This window comes from Myotis daubentonii, chromosome 21 (assembly GCF_963259705.1).
Source record: "Myotis daubentonii chromosome 21, mMyoDau2.1, whole genome shotgun sequence".
In the NCBI taxonomy this organism is placed as follows: domain Eukaryota; kingdom Metazoa; phylum Chordata; class Mammalia; order Chiroptera; family Vespertilionidae; genus Myotis; species Myotis daubentonii.
The window spans coordinates 14,616,325-14,637,665 of NC_081860.1; the positions used below are offsets into that span (position 1 = coordinate 14,616,325).

General features: G+C 52.9%; 1 protein-coding gene across 1 annotated transcript in view; it reads right to left on the bottom strand.

Annotated features, from left to right (window-relative positions):
• SLCO3A1 (solute carrier organic anion transporter family member 3A1) overlaps window positions 1–21,341 on the bottom strand; it is a 164,773-nt gene that overhangs the window by 25,922 nt on the left and 117,510 nt on the right. The window contains exons 5-9 of the mRNA XM_059678427.1: window positions 20,283–20,447; window positions 18,959–19,157; window positions 17,580–17,718; window positions 12,612–12,787; window positions 11,370–11,422 (exon numbers count right to left, since the gene is read on the bottom strand). Of these exons, the coding sequence (XP_059534410.1) occupies window positions 11,370–11,422; window positions 12,612–12,787; window positions 17,580–17,718; window positions 18,959–19,157; window positions 20,283–20,447 (732 nt within the window). The remainder of the gene's footprint in view (window positions 1–11,369; window positions 11,423–12,611; window positions 12,788–17,579; window positions 17,719–18,958; window positions 19,158–20,282; window positions 20,448–21,341) is intronic.

A 21,341-nucleotide genomic window follows, 5' to 3' on the forward strand; every position in this document is an offset into this window, starting at 1 on the left:
GTGTAGTGTAGTGTAGTGTAGTGTAGTGTAGTCTGTCTGGCTCCATCCTGGGCTCTGGGAAGAGACCTACCACCTACGTCACACTCTAGCCTAGTCTAGTCTAGTCTAGTGTCGTCTGCCTGGCTCTATCCTGGGCTCTAGGAAGAGGCCTACCACCTACCTCACACTCTAGTGTAGTGTAGTGTAGTGTAGTGTAGTGTAGTGTAGTGTAGTGTAGTGTAGTCTGTTTGGCTCCATCCTGGGCTCTCGGAAGAGACCTACCACCTACCTCACACTCTAGTCTAGTCTAGTCTAGTTTAGTGTAGTCTGCCTGGCTCCATCCTGGGCTCTAGGTAGAGGCCTACCACCTATCTCAAACTCTAGTGTAGTGTATAGTGTAGACTAGTGTAGTGTAGTGTAGTGTAGTGTAGTGTAGTGTAGTGTAGTGTAGTCTGTCTGGCTCCATCCTGGGCTCTGGGAAGAGACCTACCACCTAAGTCACACTCTAGCCTAGTCTAGTCTAGTCTAGTGTCGTCTGCCTGGCTCTATCCTGGGCTCTAGGAAGAGGCCTACCACCTACCTCACACTCTAGTGTAGTGTAGTGTAGAGTAGTGTAGTGTAGTGTAGTGTAGTCTGCCTGGCTCCATCCTGGGCTCTGGGAAGAGGCCTACCACCTACCTCACACTCTAGTGTAGTGTATAGTGTAGACTAGTGTAGTGTAGTCTGTCTGGCTCCATTCTGGGCTCTGGGAAGAGACCGACCAACTACCTCACACTCTAATCTAGTCTAGTCTAGTCTAGTCAAGTGTAGTGTAGTCTGTCTGGCTCCATCCTGGGCTCTGGGAAGAGGCCTACCACCAACCTCACAGGCTAGTGTAGTCCACTATAGCGTAGGGTAGGGTAGGGTAGGGTAGTGCAGTGTAGTGTAGTGTAGTGTAGTGTAGTGTAGTGTAGTGTAGTCTGTATGGCTCCATCATGGGCTCTGGGTAGAAGCCTACCACCTACCTCACACTCTAGTCTAGTCTAGTGTAGTCTGCTGGCTCCATCCTGGTCTCTGGGAAGAGGCCTACCACCTACCTCACACACTAGTGTAGTTAGTGTAATGTAGTGTAGTGTAGTGTAGTGTAGTCTGTCTGGCTACATCCTGGGCTCTGGGAAGAGACCTACCACCTACCTCACACTCTAGTGTAGTGCAGTGTAGTGTAGTCTGTCTGGCTCCATCCTGGGCTCTGGGAAGAGGCCTACCACCTACATCACACTCTAGTGTAGTGTAGTGTAGTGTAGTCTGTCTGGCTCCATCCTGGGCTCTGGGAAGAGACCGACCAACTACCTTACACTCTAGTGTAGTCTAGTCTAGTCTAGTCTAGTCTAGTCTAGTCTAGTCTAGTGTAGTCTAGTGTAGTGTAGTCTGTCTTGTTCCATCCTGGGCTCAGGGAAGAGGCCTACCACCTACCTCACACTCTACTGTAGTGTAGTGTAGTGTAGTCTGTCTGGCTCCACCCTGGGCTCTGGGAAGAGACCTACCACCTACCTCATACTCTAGTCTATTCTATTCTAGTCTAGTCTAGTGTAGTGTAGTCTGTTTGGCTCCATCCTGGGCTCTGGGAAGAGGCATACCACCTACATCATACTCTAGTGTAGTGTAGTGTAGTGTAGTGTAGTGTAGTGTAGTGTAGTGTAGTGTAGTGTAGTGTAGTGTAGTCTGTCTGGCTCTATCCTGGGCTCTGGGAAGAGACCTACCACCTACCTCATACTCTAGTCTATTCTAGTCTAGTCTAATCTAGTGTAGTGCAGTGTGTCTGGCTCCATCCTGGACTCTAGGAGGGGACTACGACCTACCTCACACTCTAGTCTATTCTAGTCTAGTCTAGTCTAGTGTAGTGTAGTCTGCCTGGCTCCATCCTGGGCTCTGGGAAGAGGCCTACCACCTACCTCACAGTCTAGTGTAGTGTAGTGTAGTGTAGTGTAGTGTAGTGTAGTGTAGTGTCGTCTGCCTGGCTCCATCCTGGGCTCTGGGAAGAGACCGACCAACTACCTCACACTCTACTCTAGTCTAGTCTAGTCTGTCTGGCTCCATCCTGGGCTCTGGGAAGAGACCAACCAACTACCTCACACTCTTGTCTAGTGTAGTGTAGTGTAGTGTAGTGTAGTATAGTATGTCTGGATCCATCCTGGGCTCTGGGAAGAGGCCTACCACCTACATCAAACTCCAGTGTAGTGTATAGTGTAGAGTAGTGTAGTGTAGTGTAGTGTAGTCTGTCTGGCTCCATCCTGGACTCTGGGAGAGGCCTAGGACCTACCTCACACTCTAGTCTATTCTAGTCTAGTCTAATCTAGTGAAGTGTAGTCTGTCTGGCTCCATCCTGGGCTCTGGAAAGAAGCCTACCACCTACCTCACACTCTAGTGTAGTGTAGTTTAGTCTGTCTGCCTCCATCCTGTGCTCTGGGAAGAGACCGACCAACTACCTCACACTCTAGTCTGGTCTAGTGTAGTCTAGTGTAGTGTAGTCTGCCTGGCTCCACCTGGGCTCTAGGAAGAGGCCTACCACCTACCTCACACTCTATTGTAGTGTAGTGTAGAGTAGTCTAGTGTAGTGTAGTCTGTCTGGCTCCATCCTGGACTCTGGGAGAGGGCTAGGACCTACCTCACACTCTAGTCTAGTCTATTCTGGTCTAGTCTAGTGTAGTGTAGTTTGTCTGGCTCCATCCTGGGCTATGGAATGAGGCCTACCACCTACCTCACACCCTATCCTAGTCTAGTCTAGTCTACTGTAGTCTGCCTGGCTCAACCTGGGCTCTAGGAAGAGGCCTACCACCTACCGCACACTCCAGTGTAGTGCAGTGCAGTGCAGTGCAGTGTAGTGTAGTGTAGTGTAGTGTAGTGTAGTGTAGTGTAGTGTAGTGTAGTGTAGTGTAGTGTAGTGTAGTGTAGTCTGTCAGGCTCCATCCTGGGCTCTGGGAAGAGACCGACCAACTACCTCACACTCTAGTCTAGTCTAGTCTAGTCTAGCGTAGTGTCGTCTGTCTGGCTCCATCCTGGGCTCTGGGAAGAGGCCTACCACCTATCTCAAACTCTAGTGTAGTGTATAGTGTAGACTAGTGTAGTGTAGTGTAGTGTAGTGCAGTCTGTCTGGCTCCATCCCGTCTCTGGGAAGAGACCTACCACCTACCTCACACTCTAGCCTAGTCTAGTCTAGTCTAGTGTCGTCTGCCTGGCTCCATCCTGGGCTCTAGGAAGAGGCCTACGACCTACCTCACACTCTAGCCTAGTCTAGTCTAGTCTACTGTAGTCTGCCTGGCTCCATCCTGGGCTCTAGGAAGAGGCCTACCACCTACCTCACACTCTAGTGTAGTGTAGTGTAGTGTAGTGTAGTGTAGTGTAGTGTAGTGTAGTGTAGTGTAGTGTAGTCTGTCTGGCTCCATCCTGGGCTCTCGGAAGAGACCTACCACCTACCTCACACTCTAGTCTAGTCTAGTCTAGTGTAGTGTAGTCTGCCTGGCTCCATCCTGGGCTCTGGGAAGAGGCCTACCACCTACTTCACACTCTAGTGTAGTGTATAGTGTAGACTAGTGTAGTGTAGTCTGTCTGGCTCCATCCTGGGCTCTGGGAAGAGACCGACCAACTACCTCACACTCTAATCTAGTCTAGTCTAGTCTAGTCAAGTGTTGTGTAGTCTGTCTGGCTTCATCCTGGGCTCTGGGAAGAGGCCTACCACCAACCTCACAGTCTAGTGTAGTCCACTATAGCGTAGGGTAGGGTAGGGTAGGGTAGGGTAGGGTAGTGTAGTGTAGTGTAGTGTAGTGTAGTCTGTATGGCTCCATCCTGGGCTCTGGGTAGAAGCCTACCACCTACCTCACACTCTAGTCTAGTCTAGTGTAGTCTGCTGGCTCCATCCTGGGCTCTGGGAAGCGGCCTACCACCTACCCCACACTCTAGTGTAGTGTAGTGTAGTGTAGTCTGTCTGGCTCCATCCTGGGCTCTGGGAAGAGGCCTACCACCTACATCACAGTCTAGTGTAGTGTAGTCTGTCTGGCTCCATCCTGGGCTCTGGGAAGAGACCGACCAACTACCTTACACTCTAGTCTAGTCTAGTCTAGTCTAGTCTAGTGTAGTCTAGTGTAGTGTAGTCTGTCTGGTTCTATCCTGGGCTCTGGGAAGAGGCCTACCACCTACCTCACACTCTACTGTAGTGTAGTGTAGTGTAGTCTGTCTGACTCCACCCTGGACTCTGGGAAGAGACCTACCACCTACCTCATACTCTAGTCTATTCTATTCCAGTCTAGTCTAGTGTAGTGTAGTCTGTTTGGCTCCATCCTGGGCTCTGGGAAGAGGCCTACCACCTACATCATACTGTAGTGTAGTGTAGTGTAGTGTAGTGTAGTGTAGTGTAGTGTAGTCTGTCTGGCTCTATCCTGGGCTCTGGGAAGAGACCTACCACCTACCTCATACTCTAGTCTATTCTAGTCTAGTCTAATCTAGTGTAGTGCAGTGTGTCTGGCTCCATCCTGGACTCTAGGAGAGGCCTACGACCTACCTCACACTCTAGTCTATTCTATTCTAGTCTAGTCTAGTGTAGTGTTGTCTGCCTGGCTCCATCCTGGGCTCTGGGAAGAGGCCTACCACCTACCTCACAGTCTAGTGTAGTGTAGTGTACTGTAGTCTGCCTGGCTCCATCCTGGGCTCTGGGAAGAGGCCTACCACCTACCTCACACTCTAGTGTAGTCCACTATAGCGTAGAGTAGTGTAGTGTAGGGTAGGGTAGGGTAGTGTAGGGTAGTGTAGTGTAGTCTGTATGGCTTCATCCTGGGCTCTGGGTAGAAGCCTACCACCTACCTCACACTCTAGTCTAGTCTAGTGTAATCTGCCTGGCTCCATCCTGGGCTCTGGGAAGAGGCCTACCACCTACCTCACACTCTAGTCTAGTCTAGTCTAGTCTGTCTGGCTCCATCCTGGGCTCTGGGAAGAGACCAACCAACTACCTCACACTCTAGTCTAGTCTAGTCTAGTGTAGTGTAGTATAGTATGTCTGGCTCCATCCTGGGCTCTGGGAAGAGGCCTACCACCTATCTCAAACTCTAGTGTAGTGTATAGTGTAGAGTAGTGTAGTCTAGTGTAGTTGTGTCTGCCTGGCTCCATCCTGGGCTCTGGGAAGAGACCTACCACCTACCTCATACTCTAGTATAATCTAGTCTAGTGTAGTGTAGTGTGTCTGGCTCCATCCTGGGCTCTGGGAAGAGGCCTACCACCTACATCAAACTCCAGTGTATTGTGTAGTGCAGAGTAGTGTAGTGTAGTGTACTGTAGTGTAGTGTAGTCTGTCTGGCTCCATCCTGGACTCTGGGAGAGGCCTAGGACCTACCTCACACTCTAGTCTATTCTAGTCTAGTCTAATCTAGTGAAGTGTAGTCTGTCTGGCTCCATCCTGGTCTCTGGAAAGAGGCCTACCACCTACCTCACACTCTAGTGCAGTGTAGTTTAGTCTGTCTGCCTCCATCCTGGGCTCTGGGAAGAGACCGACCAACTACCTCACACTCTAGTCTAGTCCAGTCTAGTCTAGTCTAGTCTAGTCTAGTCTGGTCTAGTGTAGTCTAGTGTAGTGTAGTCTGCCTGGCTCCACCTGGGCTCTAGGAAGAGGCCTACCACCTACCTCACACTCTAGTGTAGTGTAGTGTAGAGTAGTTTAGTGTAGTGTAGTCTGTCTGGCTTCATCCTGGGTTCTGGGAGAGGGCTAGGACCTACCTCACACTCTAGTCTAGTCTATTCTATTCTAGTCTAGTCTAGTCTAGTGTAGTGTAGTTTGTCTGGCTCCATCCTGGGCTATGGAATGAGGCCTACCACCTACCTCACACCCTATCCTAGTCTAGTGTAGTCTACTGTAGTCTGCCTGGCTCAACCTGGGCTCTAGGAAGAGGCCTACCACCTTCCGCACACTCCAGTGTAGTGTAGTGTAGTGTAGTGTAGTGTAGTCTGTCTGGCTCCATCCTGGGCTCTGGGAAGAGACCGACCAACTACCTCACACTCTAGTCTAGGCTAGTCTAGTCTAGTCTAGTCTAGTCTAGCATAGTGTCGTCTGTCTGGCTCCATCCTGGGCTCTGGGAAGAGGCCTACCACCTACCTCACACTCTAGTGTAGTGTATAGTGTAGACTAGTGTAGTGTAGTGTAGTGTAGTGTAGTGTAGTCTGTCTGGCTCCATCCTGGGCTCTGGGAAGAGGCCTACCACCAACCTCACAGTCTAGTGTAGTCCACTATAGCGTAGGGTAGGGTAGGGTAGGGTAGGGTAGTGTAGTGTAGTGTAGTGTAGTCTGTATGGCTCCATCCTGGGCTCTGGGTAGAAGCCTACCACCTACCTCACACTCTAGTCTAGTCTAGTGTAGTCTGCTGGCTCCATCCTGGGCTCTGGGAAGAGGCCTACCACCTACCTCACACTCTAGTGTAGTTAGTGTAATGTAGTGTAGTGTAGTGTAGTGTAGTGTAGTGTAGTGTAGTGTAGTGTAGTGTAGTCTGTCTGGCTCCATCCTGGGCTCTGGGAAGAGACCTACCACCTACCTCACACTCTAGTGTAGTGTAGTGTAGTGTAGTCTGTCTGGCTCCATTCTGGGCTCTGGGAAGAGGCCTACCACCTACATCACACTGTAGTGTAGTGTAGTGTACTGTAGTCTGTCTGGCTCCATCCTGGGCTCTGGAAAGAGACCGACCAACTACCTTACACTCTAGTCTAGTCTAGTCTAGTCTAGTCTAGTCTAGTGTAGTCTAGTGTAGTGTAGTCTGTCTGGTTCCATCCTGGGCTCTTGGAAGAGGCCTACCACCTACCTCACACTCTACTGTAGTGTAGTGTCGTGTAGTCTGTCTGGCTCCATCCTGGGCTCTGGGAAGAGACCTACCACCTACCTCATACTCCAGTGTAGTGTAGTGTAGTGTAGTCTGTCTGGCTCCATCCTGGGCTCTGGGAAGAGGCCTACCACCTACATCATACTCCAGTGTAGTGTAGTGTAGTGTAGTGTAGTCTGTCTGGCTCCATCCTGGGCTCTGGGAAGAGACCTACCACCTACCTCACACTCTAGTGTAGTGTAGTGTAGTGTAGTCTGTCTGGCTCCATCCTGGGCTCTGGGAAGAGGTCTACCACCTACATCACACTCTAGTGTAGTGTAGTGTAGTGTAGTCTGTCTGGCTCCATCCTGGGCTCTGGAAAGAGACCGACCAACTACCTTACACTCTAGTCTAGTCTAGTCTAGTCTAGTGTAGTCTAGTGTAGTGTAGTCTGTCTGGTTCCATCCTGGGCTCTGGGAAGAGGCCTACCACCTAACTCACACTCTACTGTAGTGTAGTGTCGTGTAGTCTGTCTGGCTCCATCCTGGGCTCTGGGCAGAGACCTACCACCTACCTCATACTCTAGTCTATTCTATTCCAGTCTAGTCTAGTGTATTGTAGTCTGTCTGGCTCCATCCTGGGCTCTGGGAAGAGACCTACCACCTACCTCATACTCTAGTCTAGTCTAGTCTAGTCTAATCTAGTGTAGTGCAGTGTGTCTGGCTCCATCCTGGACTCTAGGAGAGGCCTACGACCTACCTCACACTCTAGTCTATTCTATTCTAGTCTAGTCTAGTGTAGTGTAGTCTGCCTGGCTCCATCCTGGGCTCTGGGAAGAGGCCTACCACCTACCTCACAGTCTAGTGTAGTGTAGTGTAGTGTAGTGTAGTGTAGTGTAGTGTACTGTAGTCTGCCTGGCTCCATCCTGGGCTCTGCGAAGAGGCCTACCACCTACCTCACACTCTAGTGTAGTCCACTATAGCGTAGCGTAGTGTAGTGTAGGGTAGGGTAGGGTAGTGTAGTGTAGTGTAGTGTAGTCTGTATGGCTCCATCCTGGGCTCTGGGTAGAAGCCTACCACCTACCTCACACTCTAGTCTGTCTAGTCTAGTGTAGTCTGCCTGGCTCCATCCTGGGCTCTGGGAAGAGGCCTACCACCTACCTCACAGTCTAGTGTAGTGTAGTGTAGTGTAGTGTAGTGTAGTGTAGTGTAGTATAGTGTAGTGTAGTGTAGTCTGCCTGGCTCCATCCTGGGCTCTGGGAAGAGACCGACCAACTACCTCACACTCTAGTCTATTCTAGTCTAGTCTGTCTGGCTCCACCCTGGGCTCTGGGAAGAGACCAACCAACTACCTGACACTCTTGTCTAGTCTAGTCTAGTGTAGTGTAGTATAGTATGTCTGGCTCCACCCTTGGCTCTGGGAAGAGGCCTACCACCTATCTCAAACTCTAGTGTAGTGTATAGTGTAGACTAGTGTAGTCTAGTGTAGTGTGTCTGCCTGGCTCCATCCTGGGCTCTGGGAAGAGACCTACCACCTACCTCACACTGTAGTCTAGTCTAGTGCATTGTACTGTAGTCTGCCTGGCTCCATCCTGTGCTCTGGTAGAGGCCTACTACCAACATCACACTCTAGTCTAGTTAGTCTGCCTCACTGCCTTGCCTCTATCATGCGTTCTATGGGAAGAGTGCTACCACTAACTTCACTGTCTAATCTGTTTCCTTCACTTGCTTATCTGTTATTCGTTACAGGTATAGATTTTGAATTCATTTCTATATAATGCCTTGTTTGTTTCTTGGCCTAGACCTACAAATTTAAAAATAATGAAGGTAATATTCAGTGATCTTAAAGTTGTTACATTATATATGCAATATCACTGTAATACCTGTCTCACATTTACCCCAAGTCTCATGAAGTTTTCAGATCTATCTTCCAATTGTGTTCTTAGCCTAACTGTTTTTCCTTCTGTTTGGAGCCCTGTATCCTTTTAGGCATCAGGCACCTCTACATTCACTCCGCTGCTGGGCGACTGCTCCCTTCTCACGTCAGCCTGCAAGACGCAGGGCTCTTCTCATGTACGGGAATATGGTCCCCGCAGCTTTCCACACCTCATGTGCTAAATAAATTCTGTGTTTTCCATGAATGTGTATATGGAATGTTTTAAGCACTTTCTGCAATAAGGGTCCCTTCCCTGCTGGCCTGCCTCTATGGTTGAGCATCAACCTATGAATCAATGGTTCCTAGTTGGCTTCCTGGTCAGGGCACTTGCCCAGGTTGTGATCTTGATCCCCAGTGGGGGTGTGCAGGAGGCAGCCAATCAAGGATTCTCATCATTGATGTTGGTACCTCTCTCTCTCCCTTCCTCTCTGAAATAAAAAATATATTTTTAAAAAATAAGGCTCCCCAACTTGCTACCAGATATTACACATTCATGTACCTATCCGTCCACCCCACCTGGAGTGAATGTGGGTAGGAGGGCATCTGACTCACACACCTTGTACCTCAGTGAACAGTCACCATGGTTATTCCCCTGCAGGGGCTGTGCTCATAACAGCACAACGTCAGAAAGGCCCCAAAGCTTTAAGTTCTTGCTGTACCCATTCTTACCTGGGCGCTGTCACACCTACAACACATCTCTTTTCCATGACTTAGAAATAAGACGGATTAAAAAACTGTGGTACGTCTACTCAATGGAGTACTACACTGCCATAAAAAGGAAGGAACTCCTACCATTTGCAACAGTAAGGATGGACCTGGAGAGCATTATGCTGAACTAAATCAGTCAGAGAAAGATAAATACCACATGATGTCACTCAGATGTGGGATATAATGATCAACAGAAACTGATGAACAAGAACAGAGACAGAGAAGCAGTGATCAGATGCTCAAACCTCAGAGGGAAGGTAGGGGAGGGTGGGGTAAGGGGGAGAGATCAACCAAAGGACTTGTATGCATGTATATAAGCCTATCCAATGGACACAGACACCATGGGGTGAGGGCATGAGCGGGAGGTGGGGGGTGGCTAAGGACACATATGTAATACCTTAATCAATAAAGAAAAAAAAAAGAGCCCTAACCGGTTTGGCTCAGTGGATAGAGCATCGGCCTGTGGACTGAAGGGTCCCAGGTTCGATTCCGGTCAAGGGCATGTACCTTGGTTGCGGGCACATCCCCAGTAGGAGGTGTGCAGGAGGCAGCTGATCAATGTTTCTAACTCTCTATCCCTCTCTCTTCCTCTCTGTAAAAAATCAATTAAAAAAATATTAAAAATAAAATAAAGAAAAAAAAGAAATAAGAATACGCCTTATAAGTGTCCCCATGTGCGCCAACATTGTGTATTACTACCAGTGTTGGGGAGATTCTAAGACCTTTCCCTGGACACTACTAAAGGGAAATGACCAGGGCAACCGATCAGAACTTCTTTGCTGCCGGCAGAGAAAGGAAGTGAGGGGGCAGATGCCATGTATTTGCCATCCCCCCGGGAGGACCTCACCTTCCTAATGAATCCAGGGTGGATGTTTTCGTCTTCGATATGCCCATTGCGTGGGAATCGGTCTCATCATGAAAGTAGTAACCACATATATTACAGACCTCTTCCCCGACCATATCCTGTAGCTTTTTTTTTTTTTTACTTTACAAACACGCTGATAAATATTTCTAAAATTCATTCTTTGTGCTCATCCGTGGCTTATACTTTGGATAATGAATATTTATTCTGAAAACAGACCATGGTCATTTCCCTTTCCACCCTGATTTGCCAATAAGGTCGATGAAAGAAGACCACTGCCCTATTATTCAAGAAAGGAAAGTTATCCTCTCTTGACCGTGGCCTTGACAAAGCTCCGTTCCTGAAGCATCAACCATGTGTTAGAGGGAGAGGCGGGGCAGGGCTGAGAGCTGGGGTCCCGGGTTGGTCTTTCTGGATTTGCCCCAGCAGGGCCCGGGCCCAGGACCCTGAGAGAATCCTGGGCCAGTCCCACCCTGTTTCCCCATTGTAACGACGGGGCCTAACCTTAACCCTCTCTATCCACACCTCACCCTGGAGTGGAGGCTCTGTAGCGTGAAGGTCACATGGCCCATCCCAGAAACCTCAGGGGCATGAACCAGATCAGTTTGGAGAAATTTAAAGGATGCAGTTTCCATTTGCAAGGCACTGAGTCAACTCCCCACCCCCTCTCCCCCCCCCCCCCCCCCCCGCCCTCCCAGCCGGCAGCCCCACAAGTGAAGCATGTGACAGGATGCTCAGGGGCTCGGGCTGCTCTAGGAAGGTGCCAAATGACACCATCACTCCCCCTTTGGTGCCATCACGTCTTCCTCCTCGTGCCCAGGAGAAATCAGAGTTGACGTGACTGAAAGCTTTGCCACTTCCTGAGTGGAGGTCTAAACCCTGGGCAAAATGCATATTCAAGTTTGCATTCACCTCTATATAATCTGATTCTTCTATAAGATCTCTAACGCTTCTATAATGAAACATCATAGGAAAAAAAGACACATTCAAGCAACGGGGCCATTTCACTGACACGCACTCACCTGGGCCGCAGCGTCCGACTCACTATGGAGGGAATAAGGAGGGTACGTACCCAACAAGCGAGGAGGAGGAAAAGGACTCCCAGCGCGTACGACTTGAGTTCAGGCTGACTGTCCTACGTGCGCAGCGACGAGGAGGCAAGAGAGAGATTATCATCACTCCACGCAGTGGTTCTCAACCTTCCCAATGCCGCGACCCTTTCATACAGCTCCTCATGCTGTGGTGACCCCCAACCATAAAATTATCTTTGTGGCTACTTCATCACTGTCATGTTGCTACTGTTATGAATCGTCATGTAAATATCTGATATGCAGGATGTATTTTCATTGTTACAAATTGAACATAATTAAAGCATAGAGATTCATCAGAAAAACTATCTGTAATTATAGATGTGTTTTCCAATGGTCTTAGGCGACCCCTGTGAAAGGGTCGTTCGATCCTCAAAGGGGTCGTGACCCACAGGTCGAGAACCGCTGCTCCACGGTAATTAACAGGCCCCAAGCCATGCGCTGGGCCCAGCAGCGCCCTTCCTGGGAAAGTTATCAGTGGGTTTTTCCCTCCACTTTCCCTGCCTCGAGTCTGGAAAATAATGGTAACTGCAGTGACAAGATACGTTTTTAATAAGCGGAGCTCATCTTGTCATGAAGACAGAATGCAAATCGGGCCCCTTCAGGCTTCACTGGAAGGCACCTCGCCATGCCCAGGACAGGGAAGCATCTCGGGGTGACAGGCCCCATGTACCCGGGAACATCCCCTGGGAAGACGTGCGTCCGGTGGCTCAGACCAGAACCACGACCCCGGGGTCACTCTCGGGGCCTCTGAGAAATCAGCAGGACCTAGCCAGACTTGGCCCCGGGCGGCCCAGTGCGGTTAATCCAACTCTCTCCAGTTTCCGTACCTGCCCACCCCCCTCACCCCCAGGAAAGGCACCCGACAGCGTCACGCTTCCACGTTGTGGACAGGCCCCACCTCCCTGGCTTGGCCCCCCAGAACTGCCCCTGGAAAGATCTCTCACTTTCTGAACCTCAGAGTGCCGTTCTCTGGGGAAACCACTCTGTACCATTTCAGCGAGGAGCTTGCAGGCCCGCTTTGCGGAATGTGCATGGCGCAACCCAAGCTCTTCACGCTGGGACCGGCTCCTGGGTCCTATTTTTGCACATTCATTGGCGGGGACTGACTCTCTCCCGTGGGCCCTGCTTCTACGCGTGGTGAGGGCAGTGGGACTGATTCCCAGCAGCCTGGGACCGGGCGGGGAGGGGAGTGAGGCGGGGCACAGGCCTGGGGGCCTTACCAGCTCACCTGATGAGGATGATGACGGAGGGCGTCTGGGCCATCGCCCCGATCATGCTGCAGACACACATCACGCACAGGAAGGTGAGGAAGGCCTCTTGGCAGCCGGGGCTGGGGCACTTGCCGGGGACCACGGTGGCGTTCTCGGGCGGGCCGGTCGTCAGGCACGCACAGCCCGTGAGATTCTGAAAGGAAGCGTCCAGCCCTTCTCAGGGGCACCGCCAGCGCCGGCCTCCCAAGCCGTCCACCGGCCGGAGCTGTGCAGCCCCGTTACGCCCCCCGCAGCCTCCCGTGCATCAGGCCTGAGCAAACGCGTTCGCGTTTTTATGGGGGGGAGCTGAGCCCCGTCTCCTGTGTATTTCATTTCCCTGCTCGGGGATCCCTCCGTCGGCTGCTCTGTAGACAAACCTGCCCCCCCCCCCCCCATACAATTAGAGAGGAAACTGCGCTTCCACAATATGCTAAAACCTTGCCAATTAACACTGTCATTACCTGCCAATTTGTCCTCCTTCGTGCGGTTATAATGACACCGAGTGTATTAAAAGAGTAAATCAGGCAACCTGCATCCCGCTGCTGGTCCGGTGCCCAGGGTGGCACTTGGAACAAAGGCTGCGCCCTGTCAGGTGTGACGTGGCTGCCATTGTGGGGCCCAGGGAGGGGGGAGCTAAGGAAGGCTCTCGAGGGGCCGGAAGGCAGAGAGGGCTGAGAGATGCGGACGCTCAGGGCGGTGCTGGGGAGCAAGCTACAGCCCGGGAGCACCTTGATCGGCGTATGATCAGAGAGGAGGAGGAGGAGGAGGAGGAGGAGGAGGAGGAGGAGGAGGAGGAGGAACAGCCACTGTTGCCCATGTGGCCTCCCGGGTGCTTGCCCAGCCGCCCAGTCCCAGGCACCGCGCTCCCACTGCAGGAATTCCTGATGGCAACGGGACGGGCAGGGCTGGGAGAGGCAGTGGCTGGCGAGCAGCAAGCCAATTAGGGCTGGATAATAACAGTGCAGGGCCCTTCAAGGGATGCAGGATGAAAACAATCACAAGCAACGCACTGCTTTCCTTTCCAGGGCCGCTCAGCCTTCAGGGCACACGGGTGCGTCCTCCTGAGGGTCACCCCCACTTTAACCTCCTCCGCCCAGCCCCTCCCTCCTCGCCTCCTTCTTCCCCTTCTTTTCTTTCCCCACAGAACATGTGACAGGCTTTGCTTAGGCCACAAAGTTACCTGGATGCTTGCAGGGATGTCCAACAGCCCCCCTGCCCGCCTCCAACAGGCCTCCCTGCCCGCCTCCAACAGGGCCCCCCTTTATGACTGTGCCCTACACACAGGCTTATCCAGGGGCTGAGGTTGGGGGACACACTGTTGGGCTGGATCCTCTGCCCTGAGCAGTCTGCCCAGAGCCTGTGCCTTTGTGTGATTACAGCACCAGAACTTACCCACCAGACAGACCTGCCTGGGTACGAAATGCCCTAAGTTTAACACAAGTCACAACACTGCGAGAGCTAAAGTTCTGCAGCCATCGGAGTGCCTACCTACAGGGGTTGGTTACACAGCCTCTAACAGATACGCAGTGGAATACTATACAGCTGTCAAAAAGGTATGAGAGTGTTCTCTACGTACTGATATGAAAAGAACTCCAAGATAAGTCACTGACAACAAACCCCCACAAACAACAGGTACAGAATAAGACCCTAAACATTAAGACCCAGAAGGATAGCCTGCAAGAAACCAGTAATAGTGTCACCCACTGGGCAGAGTGGGGGTTGAAAAGTGGGAGGCCGAGGTAGAAAGGAGGGTTTTCACGCCCTCCTTTCTATACTTCCTGATTTTTGAACTGTACGAATGTATCATTTCTTTAAAAGATTAAAAAGTCTAGAACTTTAGAAAATAAAGAAACCAACAGACGACGAATAACACAGTCATTGAGAATCATATGCCTGTGCCACGACTCAGACATTCATTTCCACTGAGAAATGTTTCTATTCACATCCAATGATGGGGATAAATAATTACAATAAAGCCGAGACCATAAAAATAGAAAAATGAGTCTCTGGGATCTTGGATTCGTTTCTGCTGCTGAAGGAAGGCTTACGCGTGCTATTTTGACAGCGCACATTACAAACACAAAATACTCGTCAGCAGTGTCAGAAACACTGGCGAATAAAGTTGTTTTTGTGTGGGTTCCCTGCACATTCAGTACTGATGGATCAATTTCTATTAATCGTACAAATAAACTAATGTCTAGGTTGGAAGATTACTTTTCTAAGGGGACACCGATGGGGGAGTTGATGTTCTATGTGTTGAGTCTGATGTGAAATGTGGGAAGTGGAGCCCGGCCAGTGTGGCTCAGTGGTTGAGCATCGACCTATGAGTCAGAGTCACAGTTCGATTCCCGGTCACGGCACATGCCCGGGTTGTGGGCTCGATCTCCAGTGGGGGACATGCAGGAGGCAGCCGATCAATGATTCTCTCTCATCATTGCTGTTTCTACCTCTCTCTCCCTTCCTCTCTGAAATCAATAAAAACATAAAACAAAAACAAGCATGTGGGAAGTGGAGAGTCCCTCCCAACAGTCTGGAATACGGATTTGCTTTTCTTTCCGAAATGCAGTCAGCTGCGAGGAAGGACCAGCAAGCCCTCGTCCTGTATCTGGAAAGGGTTGCGGCCTTCCCTCCTGTGTGACCTGCTCCTCACGGAGGCGGCAAAGGGCCGATGACGCCACAACGGCCTGGACGCTGTCCTGAATGACACCTGTCCTCTGTGTTCCAGAGGTTATGACTTCTGGGCCAGAGAATGCTCTGGAGTGGAGATCCTCTGGTCTCAGGGCACAGCCTCCACTTAATTCTCCCAACAGGACAATAACCAACCCCGATTTGTAATGTGACTCCTTGAGTATTAATGACATTGGTGTCACGAGGAAGAATAGCTTGTGCTTTTACTTTCACCCTCTCTGGCTCCTTCCCTTTTTAAAAAATTCATTTCCGCCCACATCAAGAAACCGCTTTATCATCTAATTTAAGAATCAGTTCTTCTCCCCCCACCCCATGGTTATTTATTTTCTCTGTAGAAAAAAATGTTAATAACTGGCTAGGAATCTAAATGCTAAAAGCAAGGGGAATACATCTTTGGAAATGAAAATAAACGATCTGTGTTTCCTACTGCAAAAAATGGCTGCTCCCCAAAGACACGGGATGAGGCAAGGACAGGAAGCAGGTAATTTCGACTCAGCCCTCTTCTTCTCTGGCCTCCCACCGGGGTGAACCTGGGCCCCCAGGAAAGAGCAGGGGTGGATGCCAGCAGGCCACTCCGGGAAATGAGACAGCTGCCCCCAGGACAGACAGGCACCAAGAACCCCAAAGGCAAAGGAGGGGAGGGAGGATTTCACACAGGAGGGCGGCTGGAGTCGTCCCGCTGCAGGGGAAGCAGGGAAGCCGTGTTGTGTGGGAAAAGCTGAGCGTCACAGACTGAGAGGAGGTGCGGCTGGGACAGACACAGGCTGAGGACGCGGCTGGGGACAGACACAGGCTGAGGACGCGGCTGGGGACAGACACAGGCTGAGGACGCGGCTGGGACAGACACAGGCTGAGGACGCGGCTGGGGACAGACACAGGCTGAGGACGCGGCTGGGGACAGACACAGGCTGAGGACGCGGCTGGGGACAGACACAGGCTGAGGACGCGGCTGGGGACAGACACAGGCTGAGGACGCGGCTGGGGCAGACACAGGCTGAGGACGCGGCTGGGGGCAGACACAGGCTGAGGACGCGGCTGGGGCAGACACAGGCTGAGGACGCGGCTGGGACAGACACAGGCTGAGGACGCGGCTGGGGACAGACACAGGCTGAGGACGCGGCTGGGGACAGACACAGGCTGAGGACGCGACTGGGACAGACACAGGCTGAGGACGCGGCTGGGACAGACACACGCTGAGGACGTGGCTGGACAGACACACGCTGAGGACGCGGCTGGGGCAGACACACGCTGAGGACGCGGCTGGGACACAGGCTGAGGACGCGGCGGGGACAGACACAGGCTGAGGACGCGGCTGGGACAGACACACGCTGAGGACGCGGCTGGACAGACACACGCTGAGGACGCGGCTGGACAGACACACGCTGAGGACGCGGCTGGGACAGACACAGGCTGAGGACGCGGCTGGGGACAGACACACGCTGAGGACGCAAACCCAGGGCCGCCTGGCTCTCCCCTCCCAGCTCACAGAGCAGCTTTCCAAGGTCCTTGTAGCCTCACAGAAACCATTCTGGCTGCAGCGTGGAGGACAGACCAGAAGGGGCCACCCTGAGCTGGGGGACCGTTTGGCAACCACCCACCGCCCTGGTCCAAGCAAGAGAGGAGGAAGGCCCCTAGCATGGCGGGTGGCGTGGATGCGGAAGGGCAGGCGCGGGAGACCCTGCAGGCGGGACCCGCCGGAGCTGGTGACCAGTCACTTGGCATCGGGTTTCCATGCGGAGAACATGGCAGGCGGCAGGCTCCTGCCAGCTGTGTAATTCCGGCCAAGAAGGAAAGAGCCGCGAAAGGTACCGTGGGAGATGGAGACGCAGAAGGCCCAGGGCGCTGCGTAGGGAAGAGGCCGAATTGCTGCCACAGTCTCCGCTGTGGAAGAGGGCTCCTTGGTCATGGCTTTCTAGCCCTCCCTTGCATACTCGTGCCGCTGGGGAGCTCATTACCGCAGAGTCGTCCTCCCCCACTGGCCCTTGTGAGAGCCTCAGGACACAGTCTTTTCTCTGGCTCCACCTGTGCAGCTTCCTCTGACTGTTTCCTTTGCTCAGAGACGCTTTTGGGAAACCAATTGGATTTAGCAAGAAGGGCCCAGCTGTCCCCTCCTCCTCTGATGGAAAACCCTTCGCTGGAGCAGGGCGGGCTGAGAGAAGACCCGGTGTGTTTGCCCACGCCTGCCCCGGCCCTTCGGGTTTAAGCCGCTGCGGCTGCCCGGGTCCCCCTCCCTCCTGAGCCCTGAGGAAACCGCATACCGTGCTGTTGCAGCCAGCGAAGCAGGCAGACAGGTAGGTGACGCCGTCCGCCCCGCACACGGGAGTGAAGGAGTCGGTTTGGCATTCACAGTTTTTATTGCAGGGCGAGTAGGGGTCCAGGGCTGCGCCAGGCGCTGAGCTGGAAAAGAAAGAAAACACAGAGCCGGTCAGAGAAAGGCCGGCTTCCCCAGGACCCCAGGGACATCTCTCTGCCCTCTGATGGGATGTGTCACCCCCTTGCTTTTCCTCTTCTTAACCCTCTTGTCCTGCAAGATGCAGCCCAGAGCCACGGCTAAGCGTCTGCGGGCTGCTCCCCGCACCATGGAGCCAGGCTGGCTGGCTGGCTGGCTGGTGGGAGCTCTGCTCAGGGCCACCTCCTCCATGCTGCCTCTCCGGATTACCACAGCCTCCACTGAGCCAACAGCTCCACCCAGCACAGCTGACCACTCACGTCTCCCCTCTCCAGTCCTGTCTCAGTTTGATTCCTCCCAGGAGACAGCAAGCCTCGCGGTGCCTAACAAACTACTATGCCTAGGCTGCCTCAGTGATTACTGTCTGCCTGCGTGTGCTGATTTCCTGCGAAAAATAACACGGAGATATTTTAAATTTGCTTTTGTACCACTAAAGGCACAGTGACCTTGAGCAAGCAAACTGCAAAGAGGAAGGGGCAGAAGGGGTGTTTTAGTGTGTAAGAGGGAAAGGGTCTCTCCTTGAGCCCAGCTCCACTGCAGCTTCTGGCTTAACTGCAGAAGTGGGCCTGGCGGCCTGCCTGGAGGAGGCGGCCAGGGAAGCGAGGACGTGCAGGCCAGCTGTGCCACAGCCTCAGCTCCAGGCCGGCTTCTCAAGGCAGCCCGAGTCCCATGTAGAAAAGGGGAAGCTGTCAACACCGGCATCTAAGGGTAGTAACTAGACAGTAAGAAAAGTTCCTTCGCTTTGCCTCTCCCTCCTCTCCTTTTTATTCTCCCTCCCACACTTACCAATTCCTACCCAGGCCAGAGCCTGTAATTACCGTGTGAGCGTAATAATAGCTCCATTAGTCTAGGGAACTGTTGACGCCTATTCCATCTTTTACTTGAAGCTGAATATTACAATAAAATCGTTTTTATTTCCTATCTTCACATTATTCCCACAGTCAGATATGAGAAGCCGTAACGTGAGTCCTCCGGGGAGTGATGTCTGACCGACTCCCCGGCGTCTGTCGGCTGCCCTGGGCGAGCCGTCGAGGGGAGTGGTCTGCCCTGCCCGGCCCAGGGGTCACCGGATTCTCTGACCTTGGGAGCCAGATGCAGAGGCGCCATCCCCTCCTCCGCCCGGGTCCCTACGCGGGAGGGGGGGCCGGCCTGCGGGGCCGACGGGCAGAGCAGACGCGCGGGACTTACGTGTTTCCGTAGGGAACCGTGACCCCGGCCACCGGGCCCGTGTCGCAGCCCAGGAAGAGGAAGGAGACGTAGCACGCCGTGGACACCAGGTTGACGAGCATGGCCATGCGGATGGCGCCCAGGGCGGACAGGCTGAGCTTCTTCACCAGCAGGCCGCCCAGGAAGATGCCCAGGCAGGCGCAGGGGATCGCCGTCATCCCTGGAGGGCAGGGGCGGGCCGTGAGCAGGGGCAGCGGGGGCTCCCTCCCGGCCGCCTCCCGGTGCCCAAGTCTCCACCAGGGGCCTCATCTCGGCCCTCAAGGAGCTCACAGAAAGCTGGGGAGACACACACGTACCAACTCCGTTCCCAGGCGTCTGAATGCCCCCCTATTGTGAGTGGGGTCCCCGCACAGAAACACAGCTGGTGCAGGGACGACCGAGAAACAAAGACATATTCCAGGGATGCACACGCGCTCTGAGAAAGGAGGGCCAGGAGCCGGGGCGCTCTCCGCGCTGCTGAGTGAGCGGTCCGGGGCTGCCACTCACAGGGGATGTCCCCCCCTCTTCTAACCAGGCCAGGGGTGCTCCGAGGAGGGGCCAGGAGCTGTTTAGCCGAAGGGCCCACACCTGCCAGCCCCAGACGGTGCTTTAAGCAGCCCCAGAGCCTCGCAGGAAATAGCACCAAACCAGTCAGTATATTCTGGGGCTCTTGATAAGTAAATCAATCAATCTCTCTCTCTCTCTCTCTCTCTCTCTCTCTCTCTCTCTCTCTCTCTCTCTCATAAACAGAGCCGTCTGCAAGGCAGCAGGACCATAACCTGTTACTTATGATTCCCAGAGACTCGTGGGATTTTAGGGCGACCAACGCGCTTCATTGAAAACTCGAATGTAAATGACCATGGGTGTCATCTGTCCACGGGGTGGACTGTGCGGCCAATTTCCCGGCCCGGTAGGCCTCCTCCTTGCCAGTCAGCAGATTCTAGGTCAGTCGACTACATCAACCAGCTGCTACGTGCTCAGGGAATGCAAATTAATTTTAGTATTAGAGTCAGATAAATATAATCAGGGAGGTGGAGCTCTGTAAGAAAATAGCACAGAGTGGAAGGGAGAGGGGGAGAGAGAGAGAAACATCAATGACGAGAATCATCGAGCAGCTGCCTCCTGCACGCCCTCTGCTGGGGATCGAGCCCGCAACCGGGCATGTGCCCTGACCGGGGATCAAACCTGGTTCATAGGCCGACACTCAACCACTGAGCCACACCGGCCGGGCTCTGGCCGCTCCTGCCGTATTGATTAGGAGCGGGACAGCCTCCCCCGCTCCCCCGGGGGGCTGAGGCGGACTCACCGAGCAGCTGGTTGGCGGAGGAGGTGGTGAGGTTAAACTGCTGCTCCAGGTACTTCCCCAGGAAGGCAGCGAAGCCGGCCACCACCGCGATCTCCATGCAGGCGGCCAGGACGATGCAGGTGAACACGGGGTTGGAGAGCAGGTGCTTGGTGACCTTGGGGATCACTGAGGGAGAAGCAGGGGCCAAGGTCACACGCACGGACCTTTGCCCGCAAGGCCCTTCTTGCCAGAGTCAGTCAACAGCAGTGGAATCACCCAGTTCCTCAGGCCAAAATCTATAGTCCGTAAGTCACCTTCAGCTCAACACTCAGGCTGACAAGTACTAAAACCGGAGACTATAACACGCCTGTTATTACAGTTTAGCGGGAACACTAAATGTTTTATAAGCACAACTTACCAAAAATGTTTTATAAGCAATCACAACTTATCCCCCCCACCCAAGGAGATGGGTTTCTCAAAAGGGAAAATACACCTAAATTATATGTTAGAAATAAATTATAAGTGTATAACTATGTTCTATCAACATATCTATCTATCTATCTATCTATACACACACACACACACACACACACACACACACACATACATATATATATATATGTAATTAACACTTACAACTGTATGTGCACTTAATCTGAACAATTCCAAGAAAGAAATGAAATTCCAGGCTCTCCCATATCCATTCATAAATATATAACCCCCCACCCGTGCCTCCACCACCTTCACGGCCACCTCCCTGGACAGAGCCGCCGGGGCTCTCACCTGGGGGGTCACCGCACAGCCCAACTAGGTCTTAGTTCTCATTCTTGATCCGATGCCATCACTCCCCCCCGGCAGCCAATGGGATCAGCTCCCATCGCGCGCCTGCTCCAAACTCCACCATGGACACAGCCACGCCCAGCGATGGCCCGGGTCTGCCCCTCAGCGGTCTGGTCACACTTGTCACCTCACCCCTCCTCCCTCCAGTCCAGCCCGCCTGCTGGGCTGTCTCCTCAGGGGAGCAGTCTGCCCCAGGTCCTTGCTCCCCGTGTTCCTCCTCCCTCAGGTGGTCTCCCCCCA